The 16,732-nt window shown below is 44.3% G+C and overlaps 1 protein-coding gene across 1 annotated transcript in view; it reads right to left on the reverse strand.

The window, feature by feature from the left end:
* Positions 1 to 9,241: 9,241 nt before the first annotated feature.
* DPP8 (dipeptidyl peptidase 8) overlaps positions 9,242 to 16,732 on the reverse strand; it is a 70,750-nt gene continuing 63,259 nt past the window's right edge. Inside the window, exon 19 of the mRNA XM_032251289.1 lies at positions 9,242 to 13,762. Coding sequence (XP_032107180.1) covers positions 13,640 to 13,762 — 123 coding nt within the window. The 3' untranslated portion in view covers positions 9,242 to 13,639. The remainder of the gene's footprint in view (positions 13,763 to 16,732) is intronic.

Below are 16,732 nucleotides of genomic sequence, written 5' to 3' on the forward strand. Positions count from 1 at the left end.
CTATTCTCCCTGCCTGGAATGACTTCCTGCCACCTGGGGAAATTTGTTCTTTTTATTTATTTCATTTTATTTATTTATTTATTTAATTTGAGGCAGAGTCTCACTCTGTCACCAGACTGGAGTGCAATGGGGCCATCTTGGCTCACTGCAACCTCCGCCTCCTGGGTTCGAGTGATTCTCCTGCCTCAGCCTCCTGAGTAACTGGGACTACAGGTGCGCGCCACCATGCCCAGCTTCTTCTTTTTTTTTTTTTTTTTTTTTTGTACTTTTAGTAGAGATGGGGTTTCACCACGTTGGCCAGGATGGTCTTGATCTCTTGACCTTGTGATGTGCCCTCCTTGGCCTCCCAAAGTGCTGGGAATACAGGCATGAGCCACCACGCCCGGCCGGGAAACTTGTTCTTTAGTGTCCAATCCAAACGCGTCCTCCTTTGTGCAGCCTTCCCTGACCACCCTCTTTTCCACTGCCCAGAGAACTAGTAGCTCACGTCTGAGTGCTATGTGCCAGGCAGCAGCTTTGCAAGTGTTTCCTCATTATCAAAGCCCACAGCAGCTCCATGAAATGGAACAGCCATTCGCTCCAAGTCGCTGCTCAATTCATGTTGCTCGCTGTTAGTTGGTGAAGCCAGTATCAGCATTCCTCTTCTGCACTGTGACCCTGGGCAAGGCATACAGCCTCTCTGAGTTCTCAATTCTTTCCCTGACCAAAAAAAAAAAAAAAAAAAAGTGGGGGAACAATAATATGCCTGACACCCCAGTTTTACTGTGAGACTCAAATTTAATATAATGATGTCATAAGGACGTACTCTGTAAGTGGTGGGACACTCACCGTACAAATGTTAGCAGTTGGTATTCAGGGGGAAATGTGTCACCTGGCTCACTGGTAAAACATTTTATCCCTAACAATGGCCTTACAGTTCATGATGCCTTCATTTAAAGGAATGTGCAGGTCGGGCACTGTGGCTCATGCCTGTAATCCCAGAGCTTTGGGAGGCTGAGGTAGGCAGATCACTTGAGGTCAGGAGTTCAAGACCAGCTTGGCCAGCATGGTGAAACCCTGTCTCTACTAAAAACACGAAACTGGGCCAGGCATAGTGGCTCACACCTGTAATCCCAGCACTTTGGGAGACTGAGGCGGGCAGATCATGAGGTCAGGAGTTCAAGACCAGCCTGGCCAACATGGTGAAACCTTGTCTCTACTAAAAATACAAAAATTAGCCAAATGTGGTGGTAGGCGCCTGTAATCCCAGCTACTCGGGAGGCTGAGGCAGAAGAATTGCTTGAACCTGGGAGGCGGAGGTTGCAGTGAGCCAAGATTGCACTACTGCACTCCAGCCTGGATGACAGAGCAAGACTCTGTCCCAGAGGGGGTAGGCGGAATACAAAACTTAGCTGGGTGTGGTGGCACACAACTGTAATCCCAGGTACTCAGGAGGCTGAGGCAGGAGAATCACTTGAACCTGGGAGGTGGAGGTTGCAGTGAGCCAAGATCATGCCATTGCACTCCAGCCTGAGCAACAGGGTGAGTGAGACTCCACCTCAAAAGACAGAAAGGAATGTGCAATACCAGGAGATCAGCCTTTGTTTGGGTCAGGCAAGCAGGAGGTATCTGAAGCCAGAGCTGAGTGTAGTCACCCCTATAGGAGGCTCTTGTACCCACCCTTGTTCATGGCCCAGAAACTACTGTGTCCTCCCAAGATCCCTGGGGCTGAGTCATGTTCCTCTCCCTTTCCAGCATCTATCTTCTCCCCAGCCTCACAGCTCATGTCCTGAGAGCAAACTGCACTCTCTGGCAGGCGTGGATGGGTGGGGTTGGATCAATAGCAGGAGTGTTAACTTCACGGTCATTAATCACTTCCAAACCCCCATCCCATGCCAGTTTATACTTGACAATTTGGCCCCACGAGCAACTCTGTGAAGTATTAAAACTCCACTTTGGGGTCCAGGAAACCAAGGGTAGAGAAGTAGAAGTGTTGCTCAAAATCACAGCTGCTGGAGCTGAACCCAATCCTATCAGATCCTAAATTCCTTCTCTTTCTCATGCTCTCCCTCCTTTCTCTGGGCAAGTTCAGGGAGATTCATATCCAAGACCCACCCAGCACACACTTCTTGAGCTAAGCATCAGCTCAGTCCCCGAAGGAACGCTGACTTCAGGCAAGCATTATATTTCCTTTATTTTCTAGGATACGCGTGTGTGTGTGTGTGTGTGTGTGGGGTGTGTGTGTGTGTGTGTGTGTGTGTGTGTGTGTGTGTGTGTGGTTTGTTTTTTTGTTTGTTTTTTTGAGACAGGGTCTGGCTCTATCACTTAGGCTGGAAGTGCAGTGGTACAATCGCAGCTCACTGCAGCCTCAACCTCCTGGGTTCAAGTGATCCTTCCACCTCAGCCTCCCAAAAACTAGGACTACAGGTGCATACCACCATGCCTGGCTTTCACATTTTTTGTAGAGATGGGGACTTCCTGTGTTGCTCAGGCTGGTCTCAAACTGCTGGGCTCAAGAAATTCTCCCACCTTGGCCTCCTAACGTGCTGGCGTTACAGGCATGAGCCACTGCACCAGGCTTGTAAGATACAATCTTAATTCATGCTTTGATGTTTCTAATATTAGGGTCTTACAAATGGTGACATCTTAGATTTTAGGAAATTTAGTGGGAGTTCTACACTGAGAGTCCTAGATACTGCATTCAGGTGTCCATGTTCAGCTACTAACTAGTTTGTGCCTTTGCGGGGAAGTCACTTTACCTCCTGGTACCTCAGGGAGTTAGTCGGCCTGAGCTCGACTAGCTCAATGCCAGTTCTCCCACTTATCAGCTATACGGCTTTGTAGTCCTCTCTGGGCCTCAGTTTCCCCACCTGAAAGTGAGCAGAGGGGTCACTGATTTTCCACCTCTTCTTTTAAGCTGCAGTACCTGTTTTCCTTGAGTTGCTGTGGAGGAAACAAGGGGCTCCTCTGCTTGGGTCTTGCTTGGGAGAACATTGTTCTGAGAGGTGGAGACACAGCTAGAATCCCTGAGCTTCAGTATGGACTCTAGGCAGCTGGTATGGCCATGGAGGAATCACTTCCTGGCTTGGCATTGGCTTCTCGTCTGTTAAGTGGTAAATTAGATAATTTCTAAGAATATGTTCTGAGGCCGGGCGCGGTGGCTCACGCCTGTAATCCCAGCACTTTGGGAGGCCGAGGCGGGTGGATCACGAGGTCAAGAGATCGAGACCATCCTGGTCAACATGGTGAAACTCCGTCTCTACTAAAAACACAAAAATTAGCTGGGCATGGTGGCGCGTGCCTGTAATCCCAGGTACTCAGGAGGCTGAGGCAGGAGAATTGCTTGAATCCAGGAGGCGGAGGTTGCGGTGAGCCGAGATCGTCACTCCAGCCTGGGTAACAAGAGTGAAACTCCGTCTCAAAAAAAAAAAAAAAATATGTTCTGGGTCTAATGTTCTGTGAATAAAATCTTCCATCGCTGTACCTCAGATACTTTTTTTCTTTTTTTTTTGAAACAGTCTCACTCTGTCACCCAGGCTGGAGTGCAGTGGCACGATCTCAGCTCACCGCAACCTCCTCCTCCTAGGTTCAAGCGATTCTCCTGTCTCAGCCCGCCGAGTAGCTGGGATTACAGGTATGTGTCACCATGCCCAGCTACTTTGTTGTATTTTTAGTAGAGAAGGGGGTTTCACCACGTTGGCCAGGCTGGTCTCAAACTCCTGACCTCAGGTGATCTGCCCACTTCGGCCTCCCAAAGTGCTGGGATTACCGGTGTGAGCCACCATGCCTGGTCAGAGACTCTTCACTCTGGTTATACATTAGGATCACCTAGAGAACTGATTTTTAACAAATTAAAAGATGGCAGGACTTCCCTTCCCCATCTTGATGTAATGGATCCTGGGAGGGACTCATATGAATGTTTCTAAAAGCTGCCCAGGCAACTATAGCAGCAACCGGGGTGAGGAGGACAACGCCTCCTGACCTGAAGCCTCCCTGGGGGACGAAGAATACAAACTACAAGGACATTTTAAAGAAGGGGTTCCAAAAGCTTCACGTTGGGAAGAATTTGGTTTCTTTTGCGCTTACAAACAAATTGGTAGATGGATATTTAGGAACCGATAACCTATCAATCAGACGACCCTAAATGGGGAATGTCAGATTTGAACGTTTTTGGTATTCAAGTGTCTCATACATATCTGACCCTGCAGTAGGTATTATGGGGGAGACTTAAGCAAGTGTAAGGGTGCTACTACTTTGACAGTGTGATCCAACTGGAGAAAGAAAACCGACAGCAAAAAACAGTACGGCATGGAACTAAATGCTAGGCTGGGTGCGGTGGCTCCCGCCTGCGATCCCAGAACGCTGGGAGGCCGAGGTGGGCAAATCGCTTCAGGTCAGGGGTTTGAAACCAGCCTGGCCAACGTGGCAAAACCCCGTCTCTACTACAAGTACAAAAATTAGCCAGGCGTGGTGGCACGTGCTTGTAGTCCCAGCTACTCAGGAGGCTGAGGCAGGAGAATTGTTTGCACCTGGGAAGAGGATGTTGCCGTGAGCTGATATCACACCGCTGCACTCCAGCCTGAGTGACGGGGAGACTCCATCTCAACAACAAAAAAGAAATTAAATGCTAAATTTGAGACAACCTTTATTGAGTTACTGTATATCAGGCACCACGTTTATGTATATTAACTAATTTAATCCTCCATTGAGTTTTTGTTTTTGTTTTTTTTGAGACAGGGTCTCCTGCTGTTGCCCAGGCTGAAGCGCAGCAGTGCAATCTCAGCTTCTTGAGATCTCCACCCCCACAGGATCAAGCAATTCTCCTGCCTCAGCCTCCTGAGTAGCTAGGATTAAAGGCGTTCATCACCACACCTGGCTAATTTTTGTATTTTTAGTAGAGACAGTGTTTTGCCATGTTAGCCAGGCTGGTCTTGAATCCCTGGCCTCAAGTGATCCTCACACCGCAGCCTTCCAAAGTGCTGTGATTAGAGGTGTGAGCCACCTTGCCTGGCCATTAATGTTTTGTTTTTTTTTTGAGACATAGTCTTGCTCTGTTGCCCAGGCTAGAATGCAGTGGCACGATCTTGGCTCACAGCAGCCTCCACCCCCTGGGTTGAAGGGATTCTCCTGCCTCAGCCTCCTGAGTAGCTGGGATTACAGGTGCATGCCACCATACCCGGCTAATTTTTGTATTTTTAGTAGAGACAGGGTTTCACCATGTTGACCATTGGCCATGCTTTTTCTTTTGAGACAGAGTCTCACTCTGTTACCCAGGCTGGAGTGCAGTGGTGCGATCTCAACTCACTGCAACCTCTGCCTCCGGGTTCAAGCAATTCTCCTGCCTCAGCCTCCCCAAGCGGCTGGGATTTACAGGCATGTGCCATCATGCTTGGCTAATTTTTGCATTTTGTGTGTGAAATGGAATGTTGCTCTGTCACCCAGGCTGGAATGCAGTGGCGAAATCTCAGCTCACTGCAACTTCTGCCTCCCAGGTTCTAGTGATTCTCCTGCCTCAGCCTCCAGAGTAGCTGGGATTATAGGTGCCCACCACCATGCCCAACTAGTTTTTGTATTTTTAGGTAGAGATGGGGTTTCACCATGTTGGCCAGGCTGGTCTCGAACTCCTGACCTCAGGTGATCCGCCTGCCTTGGCCTCCCAAAGTGCTGGGATTACAGGTGTGAGCCACCACGCCTGGCCAGAAAGTCTTGAATGTCAGGCAGAACTTGCATTTGATTAGGGATGAGAGTACCACTTGAAGTTGGGCAGGAAATAATTAGCTTGCCAGGCTGGCCATGATGGCTCACGCCTATAATCCCAGCACTTTGGGAGGCTGAGGCAGGAGGATTGCTTGAGCCCAGGAGTTCAAGACCAGCCTGGGCAACAAAGTGGGACCCCTATCTATACAAAAAATTAAAAAACTAACTGGGAGTGGTGGTGTGTGCCTGAAGTCCCAGCTATTTGGGAAGGTGAGGTGGGAGGATCACTTGAGCCTGAGAAGTTGGGGGCGTGTTCATGCCACTGCACTCCCACCTGGGCAACAGAGGGAGAAAGTGAAGCTGGTCCTGAGAGCCTGTTGAGGGCAAGGTCGGTGTCTTCCTCAGCTCTGTTTTCTGATGAAAACAGACCTGGCACATGATCGTTCCTAAATATTTGCTAAATGAAAGTTGAGAAATGGTTCTTTGAAAAGTCACTTGGAATTCTATTCTTCACCCTGAACTCAGGTGGGTAGAGAGCTGCTGTATTTATCCATCACTGAGATCGTGAGACCTAGTCCTGGGACAGGTGTGATGATAGGAAAGAGGAGGAACGGACGGTTGAGACAGCTCAAAGAGGTTAACTGGCAAGACAGCACACCAAGTACCCAACCGAACTGCAGAAAGTGGTACCCACATGCATGCTTAGGGATGCAACAGTGACAAGGCATGTGCTCAGTCATTAAGCCAACACAGAGGGTTCATTTCACAGAGAAGCTGTGTGGTTTCTAGAACCATCCCGGCCAGAGGACTAACCTGCCTGCAAATAACTGTCACCTGTGAGTTGAATAAGTTCTGCCACATCCACAGGATGTTTTCCAGTGAAGATGGGGGAATCCTGGAGCTGGCTAAGGACAACTATCCTGGCTAATTGCTTCCCCAGACTTCTACTTTAAGAACACTGGTTTGGATGCCAATTTAGAGAGAGCATCTTTTAGTAAGGAGTAAGGAACAAACAGCAAACTCAACAATCTGTCTGTTCTGGAGCTAAAACCCCTCTAGTTCATTGCAACGGGAGCTCAAACTCTTCCAGGGTAATAAAGCCTGGCAGATGAATCCTTAAATTCTGGCAAATCCCCAAACTACACCAAACCCAAAATAATATTTTGTTCTGGTTATAAGATTCTCATACTGCGACTGTTTCACTCTGCACCCCACAAAGGCGCCAAGGTTTCAATATCTGCCTCTTCATATCCAGTGGGTAGGTGAGGTTAATAGGACCAAAGGGAAGTCAAAAGGCTTCAAGGCTAACACTTGCTTTGAGTCTGGGGCACTGGGATTCTACAGCTGGAAGTCTACCCTTCCGTCACAGTATGCAGGGCGCTATGGCTAGACTGAAAGCTTTTTTTTTTTGGAGACAGGGTCTTGTTGCCAAGGCTAGACCGCAGTGGTGTCGTCAGCGCTCACTGCAGCCTCGACCTCCTGGGCTCTGCCTCAGCCTCCTGAGTAGCTGGGACTACAGGCGTGTACCACCATGCTCAGCTCATTTTTTAAAGTTTTAGTAGAGACAGTATCTTGCTATGTTGCCCAGGATGGTCTCAAACTCCTGAGCTCAAGCAATCCTCCCGCCTTGGCCTCTCAAAGTGCTGGGATTACAGGTGTGAGCTACCATGTCCAGCCTGAAAGCTAATTAAAAATATATATATATTTTGAGATGAGGTCTGGCTCTATTGCCCAGGCTGGAGTGCAGCGGTACGATCTCAGCTCGCTGCAGCCTTTGCCTCCATGGCTCACGCAATCCTCTCACCTCAGCCTCCTGAGTAGCTGGACTACAGGCATGCATCATCACACCAGGCTAGTGTCTGGTATTTTTGCAGAGGCAGGGTTTCACCACGTTGCCCAGTCTGGCCTCAAACTTGTGAGCACAAGCAATCCGCCTGCCTCAGCCTCCCAAAATGCTAGGATTGCAGGTATGAGCCACTGTGCTGGGTAAAAGCTGGTTTTTGATAGACTAAGGTAGTCCATACAATTTCCCAACCATGATGCCATCAATAGATCCTACGTATAAAGAGATACCAATGTCTTTAGGGCTGAGGCGGGCCTGGCCAGTCACTTCTGGCTACAAGCAGCCTTAACAGCTTATCCTGGTGTACCTGTTTATCCCAGTGTCATACGAGTGTCTTTCTGTTTCACAAGATGAAAAGGTTAGGAAGCACTCATCTACAGCAGTCCCTTATTTCATATTGCTTTGAGACGAAGTCTCACTCTGATGCCCAGGCTGGAGTGCAGTGGCATGATCTCAGCCCACTGTAACCTCTGCCTGCCAGGCTCAAGTGATTCTTCTGCCTCAGCCTCCCAAGTAGCTGGGATTATAGGCATATGCCACCACCACACCCAGCTAATTTTATTTTCAGTAGAGACAGGTTTCACCATGTTGGCCAGGCTGGTCTCAAATTCTGGACTTCAAATGATCTACCAGTCTCAGCCTCCCAAAGTGCTAGGATTACAAGTGGGAGCCACTGGGCCCCACCTAGCAGTCCCTTATGTTAAAATCATCTTTATTCCTAATAATTTTTGTATACAAAATAGAAGAAAGTTTAGGACCCTAATACAGCTGTGGTTCTTAACTTTTGGGGAGTATTTATCCCTTTGAGTACCTAATAAAGCCAAAGAGCTATCTCCAGAATAATGCACTACTACTTTTCATGCAATACTTCACATACAACTTGAGGGTTCCAGAATCCAGATTAAGTCTCTGTTCTGGAAGGATTATCACACAAACCCACATTTACTTATTTCCGAGGGGCTCATCTCCTTCCCCTCTGCCCTTTCTCTAATAAAACTTCAAAAAAACCAGAATATTGTCAGACTGGGCACGGTGGCTCACACCTGTAATCGCAGCACTTTGGGAGGCCAAGGCAGGCAGATCACCGGAGCTCATGATGGAGTTTGAGATCAGCCTGGCCAACGTGGTGAAACCCCATCTCTACTAAAAATACAAAAATTAGCCGAGTGTGGTGGCCGGCACTTGTAATCCCAGCTACTCTGGAGGCTGAGGCAGGCTAATTGCTTGAACCTGGGCACGGGAGGTTGCAGTGCACCAAGACTGAACCACCGTACTCCAGCCTGGGTGACACAGCAAGACTCCACCTCAAAAAAAAACAAAAAAACAACAAAAAACAACCCTCTGAAAAACGTACTACATCAAACTCCCTCGAAATCGACTCTAGGTGGTATTCCCTCAAACCCCTAGCTGCGTGGGGGTGGAGTGAGGAAGATATGCTCCTCACTGGCTCTAAGCACCATTTGCCCTTCTAGTATCAACCGCTGGTTGTTGGGACCACCTGCAGGTAGAAGGCAGTTCTCTGCACACCTCCCATTGGGCCTGGATACACTGTGGTTAGTGCATGTAAAACCCCCAAGCCATCCTTCATGCTGCAGTCTCCCTTCTCCACTCCAAGCACATTATCTTGGTCACGTGTATTAGTCACTCCACAGTTGTCACTCATCAAGGCAATGTTGCACATTTCCCATGAGGAAGTGGGAGAAAAAGGAACATTTAAATCAATTAATTTCAGCAGCATCTTTATTGCAACAAAGAATCTGTAATAAAATGCAACAGAACTAATGTTTCACTTTACATGATTAAAAGCCATATAGCTAAAAATGAGAAATCCCATAAGCTTACTGGAGTGAGACATGCAATTCTTTTTATACAAGTTAATGCTTAAAACAGCAGGCACTTGATGTTCTAAAATTAAACACCTGAACTCCAATTCTGCTGAACACAATATAAATTTGTTTTTGGGTCACTTAAAAACAAACATACAAACACTACTTTTTCTTTATCTGCAAAGGACTTAAATGATTACCTAAAGCCCAGCACCTTGCACTAGTATCTCCATATGTGAGGTTGGAAGACGGATAGGCGAGGCTGGGTGAGACTGGGAAGGTGGAAGTCAAGAGTTTCCTTTTTCCTTTGTATCTGCTGGGAATAGACACTCACCTTATATAGTTTAGAAATGGCCATGTCTCTTTGCTTACATTAAAGAGCTGTAAGATGGGCTCCCAGGCTTAAGCAAGCACTCTACTCTATATTCCAATCCTCAAATCCCCCACTATACCAAGGAAGACACATTTAGTGCAGTGATTTTAATTAACTTCAGAATGTCATATACTAATTACAAGTACTGCTTCGTTAATAAGCATGCTTAGCATTTACTTTGGAATGGAAAAATTAACCATTTTTATGTGGTTACCTTTAAAATGTTTTATAGGAATATATTAATAAATATTTCTTTAAAAATTTACCTTTTCTACATATAATTTAACTACCATGAGGCAGGACACCTGGCTGGGTCCAGCACCACCTGGATACTAACTGGCTGTGTGGTCACGGGTATATTTCCTCCTCTCTCTCTAGCATGTAGGTTGTTCTTCTAACAAATAAGAATAGTAGATTAGATTAAATCAAAGATTCATTCCATCTTGAAAAATACATGACTCAGTGACGGGTGTTACAGGAAACACTCCGCCTGAGGAGAACTATGCCACAGAAAGGTAAGCTGTGCTTCCTGGAAGGAATAAGACAAGAAGTAAAACAGAAAAAAAAGTAAGCATCGGTATCAATATCGCATTCTTTTAAAAGGTAATGCACGCATTGTGACCTGATCCTCTTGTATGAAGCTTTGGAAAAGAACTAGGAATGGCATAGAGGGAAAAACCTTCATTCCAAAATGAATCTCCAGACAAAGAGGAAGAAACAAAGTAACTAACATCTTCTGCTGCTTTCAGAGTGAGACCGGGCCAAACAGTTACCACAGATGAGCAGCTTCATGGACTACTGTTTAGGTTCTTGTGAATCAGTCCAGTGTAAAAATCGCCTATTATTAATCCAACTCCATTCTCTATAGAAGAGTTTCTTAAAGTTGTCCATAGATACTTACTGTAGGATCGCCTGGAAAGCTTGTTAGAAATGCACATTCCTGATGTCTATCCAAATCAACGGAATACAAATTTTTATTTATTTATTTATTGGAGGCAGAGTCTCGCTCTGTTGCCCAGGCTGCAGCACAGTGGTGCGATCTCAGCTCACTGCAACCTCCGCCTCCCAGGCTCAAACGATTCTCCTGCCTCAGCCTCCCGAGTAGGTTGGATTATAGGCACACACCATTATGCCCGGCTAACTTTTTGTAGTTTTAGTAGAGACGGGGTTTCACCACATTGACCAAACTGGTCTGAACTCCTGACCTCAAGTGATCCACCCGCCTTGGCCTCCCAAAGTGCTAGGATTACAGGCATGAGCCACCATCCCCAGCCTAGGAATACAAATTTTTAAGAGTGAGATTCAAAACTCTACATTTCTTTTAGTAAGTGCCCCAGATAAATCTTAGATTCTGAGTTCCACTACTCTATACTGCTCAAGTAACTAACCCTCTTGATGGTTGTTCATCTGTACATATTTATCAAGTCTGTAAAAACCCAGTATGATATTTATACTAGTGCTTTTTGGCTCCCACTAAACTGTTGCTACTTTTATAGATTCTTGCCATTTAAGCTGTTAACCACACTCAGGGAGTACAAACTTTTAGTGAGATTTCTACTGATTGCCTCAATTGCCTATGGTATTTTCCACACTAGTTGTAAAAAGCAAATTCAGTCAAATTGTCTTTCTGTAAGTGAATTCATTCAGGTATTTTTTCCCACTAAAGAAGTAGAATGGCATTTAAGTGACTGGTAGTGATATCACGCATTCTTTGTGATAGAAGGAAAGAAGGGTAGATGCAAAAGGAAAACACCTGTGAATTCAAGAGTACATGAAGTTTTCTAAGGTTTTTCTGATAAAATAAGAGATCCCATTTTGAAGAAACAGCCTTAATGGGTGAGAGGTTTCAATGGAGTAGCTGCTTAAAAGCTACTGTATACCATTTCTACTTTGCATATAAGGATAGATCCCTTGAGGCCGATTAGCTCAAACAAAACGAAACAAAACAACCTCCACAGTGAGATATATACTTAAGGTGGAAAATACTTTCTTGGGGAAGAAAGCTACCCAAATCAATTTAATTTAACATTGAAAATATATATAAACATATCTTGGCATGGGGAAAATATCAAACATGAAAAGCAATACATATACAGACAGTAAGAAAAACCGTAGTTATCTATTATACAGTATAAATACAAACAGCAAAACCCAATACCGTTCCCAATGACAGAGCCACCAGGTCATCCTGCCATTTCTGGGCTTTCCCTGCCTCCTATGAAGTCCACCTCTTACCAACAGTCAGCGACCTTACTAATGGAGGCAATGCTCTCTATAGGGAAATCTATTCTCTCTGTAGTGATGAGAAAGAAATACAGCAAATTTTCTTGGAGTGTTGTTTAAAAGTACCGGTAATAACTTTCTAAACACTCAAGTGTGTGATAAAAAGCATCAAACTCATAGATGCCTTCCCTGTCACTGGTGCCAACGTGACCAACTTAGCACCCCGAGGGCATATCTCAATTAGCACCTGAAAGCCTATGAGCTCTCTTCATAGCTAAATGCTAGGGCTAACCAAGAAAAGTTCATGACCATTCAAGAAAACTGTTTATAGCCTTTAAACACGAAGGAAAAAAACAAAAAAAGAGAGCGAGCGGGCCATGGCTTGCCAGGGATTAGTTTATGGTAAAGAGGTTATCTGTAAACCTTTGTATTTTAAGCTTACAATATCTAAATTATGTTCAAATAATTTTAATAGGATAAAGTTTAAATTGGTAAGATTTCTAAAATCAAGAGGAAGAATAAAAAAAATTAGAATTATAAAAGTAACTCTAAGGAACTACTTTTCCTCCCCTGAATCATGTTACTCTGTAGCTGTGTTGGCAAGACAGTGATTTCTTGATTTCAGTTTCCTTAATATTCTAGTTGTTTAAATTTCACTTTCTAAACATTTTCATGAGTATTTTTGTCAAAACTGCTTCTGCTTAGTTCTTAATCAGGCCCTCACCACCTCTTCTCTCTGTCATTCCCCAAACCCATGTCCCCACCCCACTGTGATTCCCTTCGATCTCCTTAAAATTCTAGAATATTTTAATAAGGAAATACCAAATGGAAACTGGCACTACTAAATTTTCTGAAGAATTCTAGAGAATGTTTACTTTTCCTTTTCTTAAAGGAAAAAAAAACTTGCCTGCAAATATTTAAGCTCTAATCATTTGATTAAAATTTTTCTGCCTGTAATTATCACTATCATGACTAATTAAATCCATGCTACATACAGTTACTAGCCTTTATGCAAAAGGAAAAGCCCACTCTGTCAATATCATTAAAGAAAAATGAGAATTATTTATACTAGATACAGATTAAATTGGCTAAAAACTGGTCAGAGCCAAAACAAGTGTCTTTAGGAGGCCACTAAGTTATCTTTGAAAAATCATTAATGAATGACTGGTTAAGTCAAGTTTAATAGTTATTAGTTCATAACATGCTGCATATGCCCAAGCAATGAAGCATAAGCTATTCAATTACATTTAAGTGCTATCAAATCTGTAATTAGTCTGAGATTCTGGAACTGAACCAAACCAATCACTAATATCATCATATTTTAACAAACTCAAAAAGTATACTGTAAAAATACACTAAGTTCATGAGGTTTGTAATGCTATTAAAAGTGAAAATAGGTTAGTATGAATACATGGTGCTAATTTTTTTTTTTTTTTTTTTTTTATTTTTTTTTAGTAATTCTTGTGGTATTGCTGGGTCTCTCAGGAATACACATCATTCAATTTTGAGCACGTAGGGTTAAGGTGTATGATTACCACCACAAGCCATAGACCCCTGCATGGTACCACATTTACTGTCAGGAATAGATGTTATGTGGCAGGTACCAAAATGTGATGATCAACTCTGTGTTTTCTATTGATTAAACCTCCTCTTTTGGTTAAATAGCCAGTGTATACCAGAGTTCTACACAGGCCAAAATTATATCACTTTTAGAGCAGCAATACGTGATCCAAGGTTTTCTTGAAGGTAGTGCAAAAGATGCAGTTCATAATGTTCTCCAGACTCAGGAACTCTTATGCTGTGTCTCTCCTGAGGATAGATCTTACCAACAACAAAAAATAAAGATACAATAAAAAATAAATTTAGTAATACATCTTCTTCCAAAGCTTTCCAGAGATTTATTTATTTATTTATTTATTTATTTATTTATTTATTTATTTTGAGACGGAGTTTCACTCATGTTACCCAGGCTGGAGTGCAATGGCACGATCTCGGCTCACCGCAACCTCCGCCTCCTGGGTTCAGGCAATTCTCCTGCCTCAGCCTCCTGAGTCGCTGGGATTACAGGCATGCACCACCATGCCCAGTTAATTTTTTGTATTTTTAGTAGAGACGGGGTTTCACTGTGTTGACCAGGATGGTCTCGATCTCTTGACCTCGTGATCCACCCGCCTCGGCCTCCCAAAGTGCTGGGATTACAGGCTTGAGCCACCGCGCCCGGCCCTCCAGAGATTTTTAACAGAATTGATAACTGTGAAGCACAGCCTCTATGCAATATTGTGACATAAATCCTATCTAAACACTCCTCTCGATTCCCTCATTTAACATTAGGCTTAATGAAGGATTTATCTGTGGACCAATGGTTCGTTCTCTAAGTGTGGTCTACAGACTTTGAGAGGTCTCTAAAACCTTTTCAAGGGATACACACAGTCAAAACTACTTTTAGAACAACACAAAGACATTATTTGCCTTTACTCACTGTGTCAGCATTTACAGTGATGATGCAAAAGCAAAGATGAGTAAAACTGCTGGTGTCTTAGCACGAATCAAGACACTATTATTAAACTCCACTAGATGTCACAGCACTCCTCACCACCACACACTTCCAGGAAAAAGAAAAATGCCAGTTTTGCTTAAGTAGAAGTAAAAATTAGAATCTATTAAGTTACAGCTCTTGAGTAGAAGTCTCTTTAATATTTTGTGTTTATGAAATGTGAATGCATAAAGCATCTGTGGTATAGGATGTCTCAAGGAAAGATACTTGGGTGAGTGAGTCACAAGCCGAACTGCTGCTTTTTAAATGGTACTCCATTTTCTTTTTTTTTTTTCTGAGACAGAAACTTACTCTGTCACCAGGCTGGAGTGCAGTGGCACGATCTTGGCTCACTGCAACCTCCATCTCCCCGGTTCAAGTGATTCTCCTGCCTTAGCTTCCAAAGTAGCCAGGACTACAGGGGCAGGCCACCATGCCCAGCTAATTTTTGTATTTTTAGTAGAGACAGGGTTTCGTGGTGTTGGCCAGGATGATCTCAATCTCTTGACCTCGTGATCTGTCCACCTTAGCCTCTCAAAGTGCTGGGATTACAGGTGTGAGCCACTGTGCCCGGCCCGGAACTCCATTTTCTTTCCTTTCTTTTTTTTTTTTTTTTTTTTTTTTTTGAGATGGAGTCTTGCTCTGTAGCCCAGGCTGGAGTGCAGTGGCGCAATCTCAGCTCACTGTAACCTGCGCCTCCTGGGTCCCGGTTCAAGCAATTCTCTGACATCAGTCTCCCAAGTAGCTGGGGTTACAGGCATAAGCCACCATGCCCAGCTAATTTTTGTATTTTTTAGTAGAGACAGGGTTTCACCATGTTGGCCCAGTCTGGTCTTGAACTCCTGACTTCATGATCTGCCAGCGTCAGCCTCCCAAAGTGCTGGGATTATAGGCATGAGCCACCGCACCCGGCCAGAACTCCATTTTTAACTTCAAAGAATGACTGACAACTATGGTTATTTAGGGTATCTAGTAAATATTTTCTCAAAAGTGAATGAAGTGAGCTGGTCACTTGAAGGACAACACTGACAGTATTTGTTGCAATGATAAAATCTTGGCTTTTGAGTTATAATTTTGAAAAACTTGCATCTACTACTATTAAACTAATGAGCTTCCCAATACTTAGATACTTTTCTTATGAGATCAGTAATATTACAATATGTAATTTTTAAAATACTGTACAATAAAAGGAGTCAACATTTGAAAGACTGGCATAACACAGTGAGCCAGTATTTTCCAGATGGCCAATATATGTGTAAAAGATCCATTTGAAGTATAAGATCCACATTTTAATGTGACAGAGTATAAAGTTTATAGGTATCACTTCGGATTCCACATTAAAATCAAGCTTTAAGCCAGATGCAGTAGACCATGCCCTGCAGTCCCAACTACTTAGAAGTCTGTGGTAGGAGGATTACTTGACCTCAGGAGTTCAAAACTAGAGCAGGCAACATAGTAAGACTCCATCTTAAAAAAAAAAAAAAAAAAAAAATTAAAAAACAACAAAAAATTCCTTGGCTGGGCATGGTAGCTCATCCTGCAATCCCAGCACTTTGGGAGGCCAAAGCGGGAGAATAACTTGAGCTCAGGAGTTTGAGATCAGCCTGAGCAACGCACTGACACCCCAACTCTATTTATTTTTAAAAATATATTTAGGCTGAGTGCAGTGGCTCATGCCTGTAATCCCAGCACTTTGGGAGGCCAAGGCCTAGAATCACCTGAGGTCAGCAGTTCAAGGCCACCCTAGCCAACATGGTGAAACCCCATCTCTACTAAAAGTGCCAAAAAATTAGGTGGGTGTGGTGGTACGAGCCTGTAGTCTTAGCTACTCAGGAGGCTGAGGCACAAGAATTGCTTGAACTGGGGAGGCAGAGGTTGCAATGAGCCAAGATCATTCCAGCTTGGGTGACAAAGCAAGTCTCTGTCTAAAAAACAAACAAACAAAAAACAAAAATATATATATAGACTATATAAAAAATATATGTTATCAGCCGGGCACGGTGGCTCAAGCCTGTAATCCCAGCACTTTGGGAGGCCGAGGCGGGTGGATCACGAGGTCAAGAGATCGAGACCATCCTGGTCAGCATGGTGACACCCCGTCTCTACTAAAAATACAAAAATTAGCTGAGCATGGTGGCACACGCCTGTAATCCCAGCGACTCAGGAGGCTGAGGCAGGAGAATTGCCTGAACCCAGGAGGCGGAGGTTGCGGTGAGCTGAGATTGGGCCATTGCACTCCAGCCTGGGTAACAAGAGCG

The sequence above is a fragment of the Sapajus apella genome, unplaced genomic scaffold (genome assembly GCF_009761245.1).
Source record: "Sapajus apella isolate SASKATOON/1434 unplaced genomic scaffold, GSC_monkey_1.0 scaffold74, whole genome shotgun sequence".
Lineage (NCBI taxonomy): Eukaryota > Metazoa > Chordata > Mammalia > Primates > Cebidae > Sapajus > Sapajus apella.